General features: G+C 41.3%; 1 protein-coding gene across 1 annotated transcript in view; it reads right to left on the reverse strand.

The window, feature by feature from the left end:
- Positions 1-4,448: 4,448 nt before the first annotated feature.
- The window catches only part of lpar4 (lysophosphatidic acid receptor 4), a 49,495-nt gene continuing 36,550 nt past the window's right edge, over positions 4,449-17,393 (reverse strand). The window contains exon 2 of the mRNA XM_043704455.1: positions 4,449-6,758. Coding sequence (XP_043560390.1) covers positions 5,584-6,621 — 1,038 coding nt within the window. The 5' untranslated portion in view covers positions 6,622-6,758 and the 3' untranslated portion in view covers positions 4,449-5,583. The remainder of the gene's footprint in view (positions 6,759-17,393) is intronic.

Genomic DNA, 17,393 nt, shown 5'->3' on the forward strand with positions numbered 1-17,393 from the left:
GGGTGGTATGTGTATGGAATGAGCTGCCAGAGGAAGTGGTGGAGGCTGGTACAATTACAGCATTTAAAAGGCATCTGGATGGGTATATGAATAGGAAGGGTTTAGAGGGATATGGGCCAAGTGCTGGCAAATGGGACTAGATTAGGTTAAGATGTCTGGTCAGCATGGACGAGTTGGACAGAAGGGTCTGTTTCCGTGCTTTACATCTCTATGACTCAATGTGAGGGGCAAATTTTTAAAGTGTGGTATGAGTTTACCAGAGGTGGTGGTGGAAGTGGATATGATCGGGGCATTTAAGGGGCTTTTCGATAAACAAGGACTGGAGGGATATGGACCAAGGACAGGCAGAAGGGTTTAGTTTAGTTTGGTGTTATGTTTGGCACAACATCGTGGGCCGAAGGGCCTATTTTTATGCTGTACTGTTCTATATTCAAACTGCCTATCTGCCGGTTTCAGTCACACTTGGCCTCACACCATCGCTATAAATGAAGCTCAAGTTTGGATTTGGTGACCTTCAAGGTATTAATTTTTTTCCTGAACGGAAAAGTAGCTCAATTGCCAGATCAACAAAATGGCTGCTTTGGAGGCAGTAACTGAACTTTTGTTTCAAACAGGCAGCATAAGGATGCGGACACCATGAACAATCTGTGAAGTGTCTCTCGGCTGCTGTCCCCAGTTTGTTGAGGGGATTCACAGCTGTTGCAGTTTCAATGCAGTCACCGCTGAAGGGAGATTTCTATCCTCCTACTGCTTTGTTTCAATTTAACATGGGCACACACAGCAAATTTCCGGTCACGCTTTATTCCACAGTATTCTTTCTGATGGCTGTCCAGAGGAACAGCAATGTAACAGCTCAATTTTGATCAGGATCACTTACCTCAACTATGTCCAACCTCATTTCCTAACTGAGCACTTGTTCCAGCTGATATTTGTTTCGGTGACATTTCAAACAGCAGTTGCAACTCATCCACTCTATTAACCTATTAGCAACCTCTTCCTGAAGAGTGTGACAGATTCACAGTCAAACACTTACAGTTCGTCATATCCCACGCCCTATCTTTATTGTAGCAAGATTAGAAAAAAAAAACCATCTAGCTCGACCATTGAACTAATCCATCCTTCAATCAGATGGTGATTCATTTATAACTTTGATCAGGATACAGAATTGTTTCCAAAATAATATGAAGCAATTCGGGCTTTGCATGAATGCATGTGTATTTATGTCTCTCTCCCTCTCTCTCTCTCTCCATATTATGTCTGAGCTTCTGGAGTATACAGTCTGCCCCGGTAAACATTGCAGAGTTTTGACTCCTCATCACCATGCGAAAAAAAAACTGTCGAGATTTCTGCTGAAGAAATCTATTTTCAAGAGTATCATGGGTTATAGAAGGAAGGTGTCAAGATGCAGTTGTGATATAGATCAGCTATGATCTAATAGAATGATGGAACAGTCTTGTGGGGCCAAAGGGTTCAATCCTATTCCTGTGTCCTAAAATCATTTTATTGACGAGAGCAACTGCATCACGGAGGATCCCCAAGCTCTGTGGATCGAGGCAGACCTGTGACCTGATGTGTGACGCAGGTGTGCTCCCTGCAGAGGAGGTTACTGACTTCTATCAGAACAATCTGATTTTCTGTTCAGCATTGAGTCGGAAGAGAATTACCATGAGAGTCTGGCCCAGCTGCAGTGCAGCATCACTTTAGAGTCTCAATTATATCAATCGCTAACTGTGTTAAATAAGCACAAACTGTTCCTCCAGACGACAGCTGCCCTTGCTCAACTAGACACTGAAACAATCTCCCATCTGTCCATTCTTGTCTTACTGATACTGATGTCAGAGAGCTAGATTAACCATGATTGGTGACATCCCACTTCCCCTCCAAGTGCTGAGTTTCCCTTATGTGCTGACTTGCTACAGTTGGAACAATAAAAAAGTACATTGATAGTAATCCTGTGACGAATGCATCAAAAGCTAACAAATGTATTATATGGTGAAACAATACACTTATTCAGCCATCTGTCTCATGTCACTTGAATTCAGAGAATCAGTTTCAGGAACTATGCCCACCTCTTCACTGCCCTATCAGCCCACAAGGTTAACAGTATGTGTTGGCCTTCATCCTCAGTCCCAGCTTGCCATTATACTCCAATTATAGTCGATGCTGTGTATTCCTGACCTGGATGGCATCCAAAGATCGACAGACATATTTTGTCAATCAATTTCTTTTAAAAGCAAAACTTGCTTTTTGTCACTAAAATCCATTCTGCAAGCTAAGCACTGAAGAGAGTCCATCAACAGTGTATGAAAATGGGAAATTCAGGAACTGTTTGAACAGTAAACTTGAAGCTGATATGATAATAAATGTGTCTGTGTGAAGTGGCACACAATTGGAAGCAGCTGATTTTAGAACAACGCAATGCAAGCAATTAAATTTCCAAAACTTAAAATCTAGAACTTACTGGGATATAAGTATAAGTAAACTGACAAGCTGTAATCACATAAATGCAAATTTATTTTCATTAGGTTAGGTTCAGTGACACACAAATAAACAAGCAATGTTAAAATGGTACAGCAGCACTACTTTTGAACAGAATGACTTATTAGGAACGCAGAATACTGGCTCTCTCAAGCTTCAGGTTCTAAATATAATGCATTTGTGTTCTAGACTTGTAAATCTCTTCAAAATAGCAGAAGTCTAAAGACTTGGAGATTCCTTTTGGACCTCTTACATGGATTTGCCCTCAAGGCTAGAACTCTTCTTGTTGCATTACATTCCTAATGTCTGCCAGACAAGATAATCTGTCCAAAATGTGACAGGTACAAATGTTTAGCATGAGTTTGAATGTGTAGGAGTTGTTCTTAACATGGTTCATATCGAGGACCTGCCAATGCAGGTGGATTCTGATTCTTCCCTGCTGACCATGAACCAGGAATTCATTGAAAGACTAGGCAAGTTACTCGAGTTAAAAACAAGACCTGAGAAAAGCCACAAATGGTACTGTATGTAATTTACCATTTTTTAAAAACTAAATAACAGATCAGATGCCTACTTCATGGGAATGCACAATAGAAATGAGGTGATGGTGAATGATTGTATATTATAATGTTATAACTGAGTTTCAGAATCAGAAGAGGAAACCTTTCTTCATTGGGAACGTTTGTGAGTGAACCAAATAGGTGTTGGTTTGGAGTACTGAAGAATGAAAATCTGCTACTGGAGAATCATTACCATCAGTGGTTGTTTGGATCGATAAAGTGACTGCATTCTATACAACGTGCACCAACAAATGTCATGAACGTGGGCTGAATTTTCCCATTTGTAGGCAGCGAGTGAGTTTAATGGCTGGAAGTGAAGTAACATCTCCAACCTTCTGCTTTTCACTGTTTAATTAATGCTATCTGGTTTTGGGTGTGTTTCGTGGGGAAATGCCAGAGAGAAGGAAGTGCTGGCCACTGCAGCAACCTTCCGGTTTAAATACTTCGGCACCATGTTTAAAGGCCTTGCCATGTTAGACGCTTGAATGTCCCCTCACACTGCAATACTCAACACTGTAAACGTCACCAAGGTAGGACAGGAGGTGCTGGTGGACAGGCCTGGTGGAGAGGAGGGTACTGCTTTGTCCTGCGGACCACCCAGCAACAGAAACCATGCTAATAAACGCAGCCAGTCCTGGAGAGTAAACCACAACAGGCTGTGTCCCGCATTGCCTCAAGGTCACTGCACGCCAACAGGGCACCATCTTCTCTCTGCGACCACGCACTCCCCGTGACATCACTCACTCTAACTCGGTCATTGCACACTCATCTCACCAAGGTGCACACAATACCAACTCATACTATCACCTGCATCATGGCCACTCAACACTCACCTCATTCTCTCCATCTACTGACCCTTCCTGCCCTCTGCACTTCCTGTCTAATCATCTGCTCATTCATCACTAGCTGTTCTTCCATCCACTTCCATACTAATCAATCTTACCCTTTGTCTCACTGCAGCATGAACTGAGCATCACAACTGACCTCCGTGAAATCCCTGCACTGCTTGCACTTGACCATTGACCTCTGCCCAACTGGACTAGACATGGTCAAGCCCCTGTTGTATAACTCAGTGATAAAATGTGAGCGTGTTCAGAAAGCGAGTTAAGAGTTTTAAGATGTGTTTTTTTTTTCATGTCAGCATGAAAGCATCTCTGTCTATGTGTGACTGTCCCTGCACACAATATGACCTGGCAGAATAGAGTCATACAGTCATACAGCATGGAAAAAGACCCTTGGGTCCAACCAGTCCATGCTGACCATGTTCCCAAACTAAACTAGTCCCACTTGCCATATCCCTCTGCACCTTTCCTATTCATGTACTTATCCAAATGTCTTTTAAACACTGTAACCATATCTGGACCCATCGCATCCTCTGGCAGTTCATTCCACGCATGGACTTTTTTCACAAGTCACTGTGTGAAAAATGTTGCCCCTCGTGTCCTTTTTAAACCTTTCTCCTCTCACCTTAAAAATATGCCCATTCGTTTTAAACTCCCCCAACTTAAGGAAAAGACCCACCTTATCTATACCCGTCATGATTTTATAAACCTCTATAAAGGTCACCCCTCAAACTCCAAAGAAAAACATTCCAACCTATTTTTATAACTGAAACTCTCCATTCCTGGAAACATGCTGGTTAAATCTTCTCTGAAGCCTCTCCAGTTTAATAGTATTTTTCATACTATCTATCCGGGTGACCAAAATTACATCCAGTTCTCCAGAAAAGGCCTCGCCAATATCCTGTACAACCTCAACATGACTTTCCAACTCTGAGCAATGAAGGTAAGTGTGCTAAACATCTTAATCATTCTGTCTACCTGAGACATAAATGTCAAAGAATTATGTACCCATAGGTCTCTCTGATCTGCAAAACTACTCAGGGCCTGATCATTTATTGTAGAGGTCATACCCTTGTTTGTTTTACCAGAATGCAATACTTCACAACATCTGTTCACTCAAAGTGGCATTGAAGGAGTGATGAGATAAAGAACAGAGTTGGTCTGAGAGCAGGCAAGATGTGGTTTGTTGGCATGGATTGGTGTGGATGAAGGATCAAAGAAGATAGTGGATGTGGATCATGCGGGAATGTTATTGTGAAGATACAATTAAATAATGGCCTGAACATGCATGAGGTGAGCTGCAGCCAGTAGGTGCCCAATCTGTTTAACCTGTCAGGAATTTGCACCATCTAATTTCTCAGTGGAGGAGAGGAGAATTGGAAGTGGGATGTAACTAGGGCAATTTGGTTCTTTTAACAAGATACTAACGTGTGGAAATATAACAGTCACCACTCAAGGGTGAGATTCTGAAGTCACCAGTCGAGAGGGAAATCAGAAACATTCCTCTCTTCTCCAAGAATCTGACTTTTTCACTCCTGCCCTATTTTGTCACTTGACTCGCCATCACTCTTGCTGCAACGGGGAGGGGAAAATTCCACCCTTTCCTTCTGAAATCCTGCAGCGTTATCACACAGAACATTTGTTACAGACAAAATGTCGTCATAGAGTCCTGAACGCAATCGTCAGTCATCCAAGTAATGAGCTTAAAACTGAGATTCTAAATGAATATTGGCTCCATTCTTATTTACAGTCTCAGTCAGTGCCTCTCCCTTGATTGTTAGTGGTGTTTCACTTTTGAAAATGGAATCGAGCTTGGTGCAGGGCCTTATGTTGAAATACTTCTGAAAATATTCCGATGTAAAGTAATAAACGAAGGGATCAAGACAGCAGTTTGTGGTAGCCAGGCACAAAGTGATGGGATACATGGTTTTGGCAAATCTCTCCAAGGAGCAGTTTGCGATTGCCTGTGAGCGCACAAGAGCATAGATAAACAGGATGGAGTTGTAGGGCACAAAGCATATTATGAAAATGGACAAGTGCACAATGATCATCTTCAGTACCCTTTCTTTGTTGGCTCCGATTGGAGACAATGTCTCTGGCTTCCTCAGAGTCCTCAGAACCAATGAGGAGCAGGTCAGATTCAACAGCAAGGGAATAAGAAATCCAACTATTTCAATGAATATGGTGATCTTGGACAGGTAGGTTTTCCATGTGGCCTTGGAGAAACCTTCAAAGCAGGTGGTACTGGAGTTATTGCCCCGGTTGTTAGTGGTGGAGAATAGAGATGCAGAGATTCCCCCACTGAGCACCAGAAGCCACACTCCAGCACAGATGATGCTGGTGTTTCTCCTTGTCCTGATGGTCCTGGACCTGAAGGGGTAAACTATGGCCAGGAATCGGTCGGCACTGATGCAGGTGAGAAACAGCATGCTCCCGTATATGTTCGTGAGGAACGCTGTCCCAGAGACCTTGCACAGCCCGTCACCAAAGGGCCAGTGGCGGTTGATGTTGTAAAAGATTTTAAAGGGCAGTGTAAAGACAAAAAGGAGGTCCGAGACAGCAAGATTGGTCATAAAAATCGTGGTCTCATTGCGCATCTTCATTTTGCAGCTGAAGAAGTACAGTGAGGTGCAGTTTGTCAGCAACCCAAGAATAAATACAATGCTGTACACGGAGCCATACAGGGTGTACTTGAATGAATCGTTGATGAGACACGTTGGGTTCTGGCTGTCGTTCCCCATAGCTTGCCTTGTGCAGCAGCAGTGTAGAGTTGAGCAGCTTTCACAATGCGCAAATTGTGGCAGGAGTCACGTCCAAGGTTTCCAGATAAGGAGTTGCCTTTGTACCATAGTTTACTGTCTCTACAGCTGATCTGCGCCTGGCAAAAGAAAAGAAAAACATAAACGGCATTGGAAAATGGAGGCTTCATTATCTAGTTGCCTTTCCTTAAAAAAAAGGAATATGTTGCCTTCCCCAGTGTTAAGTAGCCCACCTTCTGCCTTTGCTTCAGAAAGTGGTGTATAATTTCCTGCAAAAACAAAAGGTGCAACATTAAGCCAAAGGAAATGGCACTGCAGATCAACATCTTCTGTTGTATTATATTAGATAATTAAAGCTGCAAAATATTTCCTCAGGAAATCCAGATAATGGTAGCTCATGGAAATTAGATTTATTCATTCCACAGTTGGCCTTTTTTGTCATATGGTTTTAAAAAAAATCTCTCCTTTATCTCTCACAGCAGCTGACTTTCCCACAGCAGACTCACTTGATTTGGACTTCTGATTTTCTGAACACTTTGCTGTGCTGCTGATTTTACTTAATTTGAATTAATCGTCAGCAGGATTCTCTTTTTAAAGTGTAGGAGCTGACTGAATTATCAGGAATAGATTAGCATCAACAAGGATATAGGGGTTGGCACTGACACCTATATATTTGGCAGAAGTCACAGTGGCTCAGCAGGTCAAACCAAAAGGGAATTTATGGAGTAATGAACAAGAGGAGAATTTGATTTAACCTACAGACAGATTCACTCACAACATTTACTAATGCTAAAAAGCCAAGCGGTTTAGACAATCGGCTTTTCTACAAAGTGAGAAACAACGGAAGTAATTAATTATCCATATTTATACTGTGGCTTTCACCACTTTTGAACAAACAAATGAATTATAAGCAATACGATGCTTTTGAAGTGCAGTCACTATTGCAAAGTAATAAAACTAACTATATTATAGGCAGTGGTGATGGCCTAGTGGTATTCTCACTAAACTATTAATTCAGAGATCCAGGTAATATTCTAAGGACCTAGGTTTGAATCCCACTGGTGCAATAAGAATCCGGAATTAAAAGTCTAATGATGATCACAAACCACTGATTGTCAGGAAAATCCCATCTTGTTCACTAAGGCCCTTTAGGAAAGGTAACTGTTGGCATTTTCTAGTCTGGCCTACATGTGATTCCGGACTCATAGCAACACAACTGACTTTAAACTGCCCTCTGGGCACTTAGGGATGGGGCAATGAAATAAACTACATCCTGGGATTTTACAATTTCGGTATAATGTGATACCTTTCTGTACAGTCTCTTTTATGGTCTTTAGAATATGAAAATCTAACGAAGAACTGTTTTCTCCAAAGCTGGAAAGGCAGGTTTACACCTTTTACTGAAGGAATAAACAGTCCATTCTACTGAAATCTGCCAATAACAACATCAGCCCCTATAGCTGAGTACTGATCTTGTTCCGTGACTTGAGGCAGGATGTCCTTGGCAGCAGCTTAGATCAAATGGAAGCAGGACCAAAACAAAAACCTTTGGCAGCTGGAGATTGTGCCCCTATCCCTGTCCTCAGCCCTTTCTCAAGAGAGTGGATCAGTGAACAGATCCCCGAGTCCATTCACTCCACTGATGGATGGAGCCGACAGTATTATGTACTCATTGAGAGCCTACCCCAGCTCAGTTATTTTTATTTCCATGGTGTTGGCCGGATTGTTTCGGATATAAAAGCAAAATGTTACAGATGCTGGAAATCTGAAATAAAAGCAGAAAGCACTGGAGAAGCCAACTGGCCTGGCAGCACCTATGGAGAGGGAAGCAAAGTTAACACTTCGAATCCAGAATGACTCCTGTTTACAGAACTTGTCAACAATGGACTGGATGCGGGAAATGTGTAAAATGTGAAGAAATAAATAGCAGCTCATCATGAAATGCCCCAGTATGAGTTTCATCTGTGTTCAAAAAGGTGAATTACTGGATGAAGAAACTCTTTTAAATAACATTTTCTGGATTATTACTTTCTTTAAAAAAATTTGTTCATGGGATGTAGGCACCAATGGCTTGACCAGCATTTATAGCACATTACCAAGGCAGTCAAAACTCAAGCGCATGTGTAAACCAGACAAGGTATGGACAATAGATGTCCTTCCCTAAAGGGTAGTGGCTTCAGGGTAACCATTAGGCTAGCTTTTAATTCCTTTTTTTAAAAAAAAATCCAAATTTCATTATCTGCCATGGTGAAATGTGAACCCATGTCCTCAGCACATTAGCGTGGGGTTCTGGCTTGCTGGCCCAGCGACATTAACACTGAGCCACTACCTTCCCATTCCTGGCAACATTGTCAAAGAAAGGATCAACATTGTAAAGTGGAATAGTCTTCAGTTGACCTAAAGAAAAACAGATGACATTTCACACTTTTCAAAGGGCAGCCTTGTACGATAGCCAAGTATAAATGTTGCACCTTTCCCACTGCTTTTACATATTCAGTGTAATCATCTGTTGAGACAGCAGTTCTGATGTTTGCTTGCGTACAGATTTTTATGGGATATTCATTGGCTTTCAACTGCTGTAATGGGGCTTGTGAATATTTTTAATTACGTGGACAGTGATGGAAGGGGTGTGGGTATGAGGGAGAAAGGTGGGGTGAGGAGTTTAAAGAGAGGTTTGAAAGCTCAGCCATACATAGGTGAGCTGTTGACTATTCTGAAAGCACTGTGCTGAGGCTTCATGGGACTTCTCTTTCTGGATGAAGCACCCGCCTTCAGGCCACTTTAGTCTGGGTTTATAGAAATATCCCACTTGCCAGCAATCCTGAGATGGAGAGGGTTCCAGTAGTGGAATATATCCCATTTCCTGATACCCCCATGACCTTGTTCAGCTTCCAGATTTCATGACAGGTTTGTGTGATGGCCTGCTGTTTAGTTAAATTTTATAAAAACTCTGAACACTGTAGATTATCATCATCTTCTTCACTTACAGAATGAATGCTGACATATTCTTTTAATTCAGCTAACTGGTTTCTGCTCTTCATTTAAATGTGGCGAAACTCCAACTTTAGCACAAGGAACAGCTTTGGAATAATAAGCTAATTGCGAAGAGTTGTCGCTGTATCATGCACCATTTACCAATTCCATTACTTCATCTACCACTCTCTTGTGATAGACTCTCTTCAAAGCTTTCCCCTTGATTCTATCCCCATCCCAGTCTCTCCATCCCTCCTGCAGCATCCCCATTTCTCCCAGTGATACTATTCCATCTTCCACAAAACAAATTATTTTAGCTGAGTAATTGTTGGGTTTCCCCTTCCCTTTTGGTTTTGTTTCCCAGGAACACCACTCACTCCAACACCAATTACTGGCAGCCTCACATACATCATGTCCTCAAGTCCTCCTCTGCCCTAGGCAATGCCCACCAAATAAAACCATGAACAGATGTGTCCTTGAAAGTGATGAAGCAAAACAGGAAGGCAAAATAAATGAGTGTTACTGTTACCCCGTTTTAGCACAGAAACATTTGCTGATCCAGTATCTGATGTAAAGAGATTCTTTCTCTTCCATCGGAGATAATCTGTTTATATTAAAGTTAAATACCTTGTTAAATCTGTCTTCAGGATTATATGTTTTCCTGTTATCAACTATTTTCAAAATGTGGTACACAAAACATTCTTGAAGCCATCTGAAAACCAAAACTATGTGACGTTTCTGATCATTTTCTTCTACCAACATTATTTTTCAGATTACACTGTAAACATTTATAATAATTGAACGTCTGGTAAGACAGTTGATTGTTTTCTCCTAATCGTCAGTCTTTTTTTTCCTTTAGCAACAGTTTTAAAAATGCAATTTGCAACACCGCATGTTGTGTTCCAGACTAATATCAAACTGGAGCCAAACTTGCAAAATGATTGTAGTGAGGCTTACTGTTTTTAACTTTGTACTCGAAGATATGCATGCAGCTTGGCTTCTAATGTTGTCAAGGACAGATCGGATTGTGGATTGATTTCCTGTCACAATTACAGGGAAAACTCAGGGAAGTTTCTAAGTGACCATATGCATACAGGAGCTGTCTTGAATAATATGATCACACTGCCATTTGAAACTTATGGATATGGATATGGAATGAAACAATGCAAAAATTTGTAGTCTAATAAAACAAAAGCAAAATAATTCATACCGAATGTATTTTTAAGGGAAACAGGTCATGTGGAAATATTTAAGAAATAATTGGGTTGCAATTTGAGGAAGTGGAATATTAATTTTTGGGACAGCTAAGAATTGCTCAAGCACCACACACACTCAGTTTATAAACCCAGTGGACATGTCTCTTTCAAATTACACTGAACAAAATACATCTACTTTAGCCCTGAGCTCAGATAGCAAGGCAGAATGAATGGACCACTTTCCAATCCCCATAGAGTAGTTCCTCATTTCAGCCCTCCATTAGAAAGTCATGCAATTAACTCATCAAAACAAAATCCATCGAGACCAATATCCATTGACTAAAGATAGACCTTTTATCTTTTTAAGCAATTTCAAACATAAGCAGTAGGGAATAAGAACAGGAAGGGTGGACGAAATACTATTTATCTTTGGAAGCAAATTCTCGTCTCAGCAGACATGACGTTTGCAGCAGTCTCTTAAATTAATGACACCCAACTCAAACCCAGTTTCACTACATTGCAAGTCCCATTCATCCTGAAACAAAATATATTGCTGCAACAAAATCCCAGTGAAGCAAGCATTTTTGGCATAAATATCAGCATATCCATTCATCTGGATATGCGTGACATTGATTCCTTTTTATTATATATGAAGTTCATTATCCAGATGCAAAGAAAAATCCTGTCATCCTCCTTCACTTTCACCACAAAACTTGAATAAGTCTATCTTTATTTATCCCCGTTTTAATTTTAGTTCTCCCAGGAACAATCTTATTCATGTAACATCAGCCCCCCTCCTCAATCAATGGGTGGGTGAAAAGAAGGGGGAGGGAGGGCGAAGTTTCTTAAAAACATGATTTAAACCCAGTATTTGGCTCGTTAGTCAGAAGTGTGCTTATACCAGGGCCAGATACATGGAATCAGCATTCATCGATCAGTTAGCAACCAGAAAGTTTTCATCTGAAATGACAAAATGACAGCTGCAGCAGAGTACAATGTTATTATTGTACTCAACCATCAATATAACATTGCTTAAACTTTGTAATCACTATAATTATTTTTCAGTTTGGTCTTAAAAACACCAAAACAAGTTGTTTGTCCCTTTATGTCACATCCAAATATTTTGATAACCGCTCTGCAAATAAATAAAAGAAGATTTTAGGCTATTACTGACTAGTTACAGAGTACCAATGCATAATCACTCATTTTCCAGTATCAAATTCCACTAAATATATGAGTCAACGTGACTATCTCTTAATCTTTGATGTTCTGGTACTTCCTATTGCATTTACAGACCATCTGGACCAACATCTCCTGGGATAGCACTGTTAAGCCATTTAAAATCCATTAAGCCTGCAGTATGAGCACAGCAAGAAAGGATGAAGATGGCTTTGAAAACACATACTTTTTGTTAACTCTTCACAGCAGTATTTCTTCATTTAAAAAATGCAACTGCAGAGTCATAAGCTGGTCCACCCACTGAAAAGGAATGAACTTAATGCCTCCCTGTGCTTTTCTCACTCAATAAATAAATCCAAAAAATCTTCAAAATTAACATTTTTCTGGCTGATTGTACTGAAGCTGCAATAACTGACTGAAATTTTGATTTTTCTTTGGGAGCGATTTTCCACTCAGCAAAAGGAGGGATGTGGATATTGAGGAAATGGATACTTGCTTTTTCTCAGCAACCTAAATTAGCATCAAGTGCTCCCAAGTCAGTGTCAACACTGTTGGTGAAGCACAGTAAAAGCACTATACAGTCTGCCAGCAACTTGCCTCAAATAGGAGCAGCATGACCCACTGCACAGATCTGGCAACTCTCCAATTCCCACACTACCCACCTGTGGCCCTCTTGAGTGAGACTGCCAATTAGGAGTAAATTAGTCCCAGGTTTGGGCTGCAAACTCAAGCCTGTCTCGAAAATGGATTGAAATGCAGGCCCAACACACTTCACACATAAGTCCTTTACAGACAGAGAAAACCTTCATTCTGTCAATTCCGCCTCGGCTTGGAACCAGCTCCTGGCAGTTAAATATTTGGACAGTATTTTTCCAGTACATCTAAAACAAATTCCAAATAGATTCATAATTAGGTAGCAATGATGCACTTTCCATCCCTAACATGTATAAAGATTCTTTGGATGTGTATTCATTGGATACCAGAGCACTGGAGCAAATGATTCATGGATAATTTGATTCATGGTTACAGACCTTGAGTTCAAACAAGGTCCCCTGACCAGAGTAAATGTGTGTGACACGCATTTTTTTTATCTTTTTTGACTCTGACGAGACTAATGTTGCATTACAGACCACGTCCAATCTCAAGGGCAAAGGTTATCGTATCCTGAGGGGGTTCTCCATGTCAGGATGGATCGCTGATATTCCATTGGAATTGGGGCCTTGGACAGAGTAAGGTTAATTACAGTCATACAGCGCTAAGCTACCTGAGGAAGGAGCAGCGCTCTGAAAGCTACTGCTGCTAAATAAACCTGGTGGACTATTACCTGGTGTTGCGAGATTTTTAATTTTGTCTACTCCAGTCCAACACCAGTTTCTCTACATCATAGCACTAAGCTTGACTGAAGCTGCAATCAATACTAGTCTTTTCCTTTACTTCAATCCATCCTGTTTATGGTGAATGGGAAGAAAAGTGAAATTCAAAGCACTGCGAGCATGTGATGCGAAGTGATCCCACAACCATCAGATCAGGTTAAAGCTCTGCTGTCCGGTCAAATTCAAGACTGAAAAAGGTGGGAGACAATGAAATGATTTACAAGAGAAGGAGGCTCCAAAAAAAAAAACAAACTTATCCTCAAAACTCTCGGATTCCCAGTACTTCAGTCTGACAGAGAAGGCAGAACCATTTCCAACCATCTTCAGCTAGAAGTAGATGATTCAATTCAGCTTCATCAGGAAAACACCCTCTAATCCTCGCTGGGTGTTCGAATCACCAAGCTGTGTGCATGCCAGAACCTGCTGACAATGGGATGTCACATGCTGGTCACACCCACCTTTGTGCATGTAATTTCGGAGTAACCTCGTGGTGCCTTTATAGCCACGCAGTGTAGAGGGAACAATGGTCACGAATGCCAGTCCTCAACCAATTCAATTAATTGCAAGACCACTGGATACTGCAAAAGGCTGCAGGCCCTGACAACATCTCAGGGGTAATACAGAAGGCTTATCCACCAGAACTAACCATGACCCTAGCCAAGCTTTACCAGAAGGACCACAAGACTGGCATCTGTCCCATAAATGTGGAAAGTTGCACAGGTGTGCCCTGCCCACAAAAAGGAGGACAAATTCAACCTGGCCAATCCTGAGTCATCATCAAACAATGTCAATTAGCGTTGCAATCAAGTGACTCTCACTCACTGATAACCTATTCACTGCTTCATGACTTAGATTTGGTCAGGACCACTTGGTCAATCATAGATGATAAAGCTGAATTCCAAAGGTGAGAGTGACTGGTCAAGGGAGCATTTGACCAAGTTTGGTGTCAAGGAACCCTAACAAACTTAAAGTGACTGGAACTTATATCTAGAAGAAAGGAAGATGATTATTATTGTTGGAGACCAATCGTCTCAGTCCCAGGACATTGCTCTAGGCCCACCTATATTCAGCTGCTTAAACCATGATCTTTGCCCCATCACAAGGTCAGAAGTAGGGATGTTCACTAATGACTACATTGTATTCAGCACCATTTATGACTCCTTGGATACTCCATTTCCACATGCAACAAAACCTGGATAATACTCAGTGTCGGTTAGAGACAAGAAAACAGCAGATGCTGGAATCCAAGGTAGACAAGCAGAAGGCTGGAAGAACACAGCAAGCCAGGCAGCATCAGGAGGTGGAGTAGTCAATGTTTCAGTTGTAAACCTTCTTCAGAACTGGAGGTGGGTGTAAGGGGAGCTGCAAATAATGGAGTGGGGTGGGGGCAAGGTCGTAAGTTGGGGACAGGTAGGCTGACAAGTGAGAAATAGATTTCTCACCACCAAATGCCAGGCAATGACCATCTGCAACAAGAAGGAATCATCTTGATCGCTGAGTTCCCCCATCAGCAACATCTTGAGGGTTATCAGAAACTGGCCCTTCGGCCCTCGATGTTGCACCAATCTGTGAAACCAATCTGAAGCTCATCAAACCTACACTATTCTACTATCATCCATATGTTTATCCAATGACCATTTAAGTACCCTTAAAGTTGGCAAGTCATATATATATAAATGCACACTGTGACTGCAATAACAGATCAGAGGCCAAGGGAAAACAAAATCTTTGGTACAATTCATTTAATCTAATTTGGATGAAAATGGTATCAATTTCAAACCTAAACATTTGCCTTATAATAATCACAGCATTGTATGAAGTCAGAAAGTAGCTGATTAAAGTTTTCTTTGAGGAGAAAGTGAGGTCTGCAGATGCTGGAGATCAGAGATGGAAATGTGTTGCTGGAAAAGCGCAGCAGGTCAGGCAGCATCTAGGGAACAGGAGAATCGACGTTTCGGGCATTAGCCCGAAAGTTTTCTATCAAGTATAGGTACTTAATTCATGTTGACTGCAGCCAATGATACAAAAAAGATAGTGATGCAGTCTCCTCCAAAGAGGCTGAATTTTTATGCAACAGTTGATTCGCAACATTTCACAATGGTCTGAGTGAGTATATTATTGATCAATACTATCCTAATCTCCCTTTGATACAGACAAGTGCAAAATGAACAGCGTGTTTTAGATGCCTGTTCAGCTCTGGGAGCAAATTGTTCTTATTTTATCACTGGCTAAGAGGGGATTTAATAGAGACATACAAGATGATCAGAGGATTAGATAGGATAGACAGTGAAAGTCTTTTTCCCAGGATGATGACGTCAGCTTGTACGCGGGGGGCATAGCTGCAAATTGAGGGGCTTTAGATTTAAGACAGATGTCAGAAGCAGGTTTTTTACTCAGAGAGTGGTAAGGGTGTGGAATGCCCTACCTGCCAATGTAGTTAACTCAGCCACATTAGTGACATTTAAACAGTCCTTGGATAAGCATATGGATGATGATGGGATAGTGTCAGGGGATGGGCTTAGATTAGTTCACAGGTCAGCGCAACATTGAGGACCGAAGGGCCTGTTCTGCGCTGTATTGTTCCAAGTTCTATGTTTTGAATTTTAAATTTAATTTATTCATGAAATCAGAATGCTGCCTGCTTTATTGCCCATCAATAAGTCCCCTCAAAGAGCTGATGGTGAGCCACCTTCTTGGATTTCGGCATTCCAGGAGTCTAGAAGAATAGAAAACTAACTTATTAAAGAGACATAAGATCCTGAGGAAATGTGGCAGAAAAGGATACTTGCCCTCATAGGACAGACTAAAACCAGGGAACAGAGTTTAAAAATAACACGTTTCTCATTTAAATTGAGTCTTTGGAACCTGGTTCACAGAATACTTGTAAGACAGAGATCAATAGATTTTTGACTAACAAGATAAACAACAGCATGAAGGCCACAATCAGATCATAGAGTCCCTACAGTGTGGAAACATGCCCTTTGACCCAACAGTCCACAATGACCCTCCGAAGAATATCCCACCCAAACCCATTCCCCCTACCCTATTACCCAGCATTCACCCCTGATTAATACACATAATCTACGTAGCCCTGAACAATTTAACATGGCCAATTCACCTAACCTGCACATCTTTGGTCTGTGGGAGGAAACCAGAGCGCCCAGAGAAAACCCATGCAGACACGGGGAGAATGTCTGTGCGGAGTTTGCACAGTCACCTGAGGCTGGGATCAATCCCAGGTCCCTGGTGCTGTGAGGCTGCAGTGCTAAACACTGAGCCACTGTGCCACCCCCTTGAATAGTAGAGCACAGAAGGGGCTAAATGGGATATTTCTACTCCTAATTTATGCATTCATATGTTCGCTTGACTGTACAGCTGGTAAATTCAACATAAAATTGGTGCAATGTTCTCCATTCAGTTTCTCTGAACTTACAATGGTCTAACCAGTGGCTTTCAAATGAATCACTCAAGGCTCCTAATGAATGGATAAGCAAGTTGTAAAATAACAAATGTGAACAAGGAACACCAGCTATACAGTGGGTGCCTGCCCAGATGCTCACTCTCTCCAGTTCGTCTCAATACACTTCGGAGAATATAATGCTTTACATCATGAATTTGCCAGATCCCTAGCTTCTGAGGCCCAGCATCTTTATGTGCATGTTCCAGGCATTCCTATGATCTCTTGCTAATTTTTGATATAAGACTAGCATGTCCCCTCACACCCAAACTTTTTGTTCAAATGAATTAATTTTGAACAAGCCACAAGTTTCAGGCTCTGTTCAGTTACACTGACTGTATTTCTAAGTTGATGCACCATGTACAGTATTTTGAGACTCTTTGCAATATAAATGAAAAGGTGAATGAAAAAGGAACTGAAACGAACAGAACCTGAGGCACTTTGTTGCGTTCAACTGTTAAAAATAGGCTTTGGCAAACTACCAGCATAAAAAAGATAAAAGGTGATGTGGTTTTAAAGTTTTAAGCAGCACATGCAAAACTATGCTCCTTATTTGAATTTGGCTTTTACTAAATC

The sequence above is a fragment of the Chiloscyllium plagiosum genome, chromosome 15 (genome assembly GCF_004010195.1).
Source record: "Chiloscyllium plagiosum isolate BGI_BamShark_2017 chromosome 15, ASM401019v2, whole genome shotgun sequence".
Taxonomy (NCBI): domain Eukaryota; kingdom Metazoa; phylum Chordata; class Chondrichthyes; order Orectolobiformes; family Hemiscylliidae; genus Chiloscyllium; species Chiloscyllium plagiosum.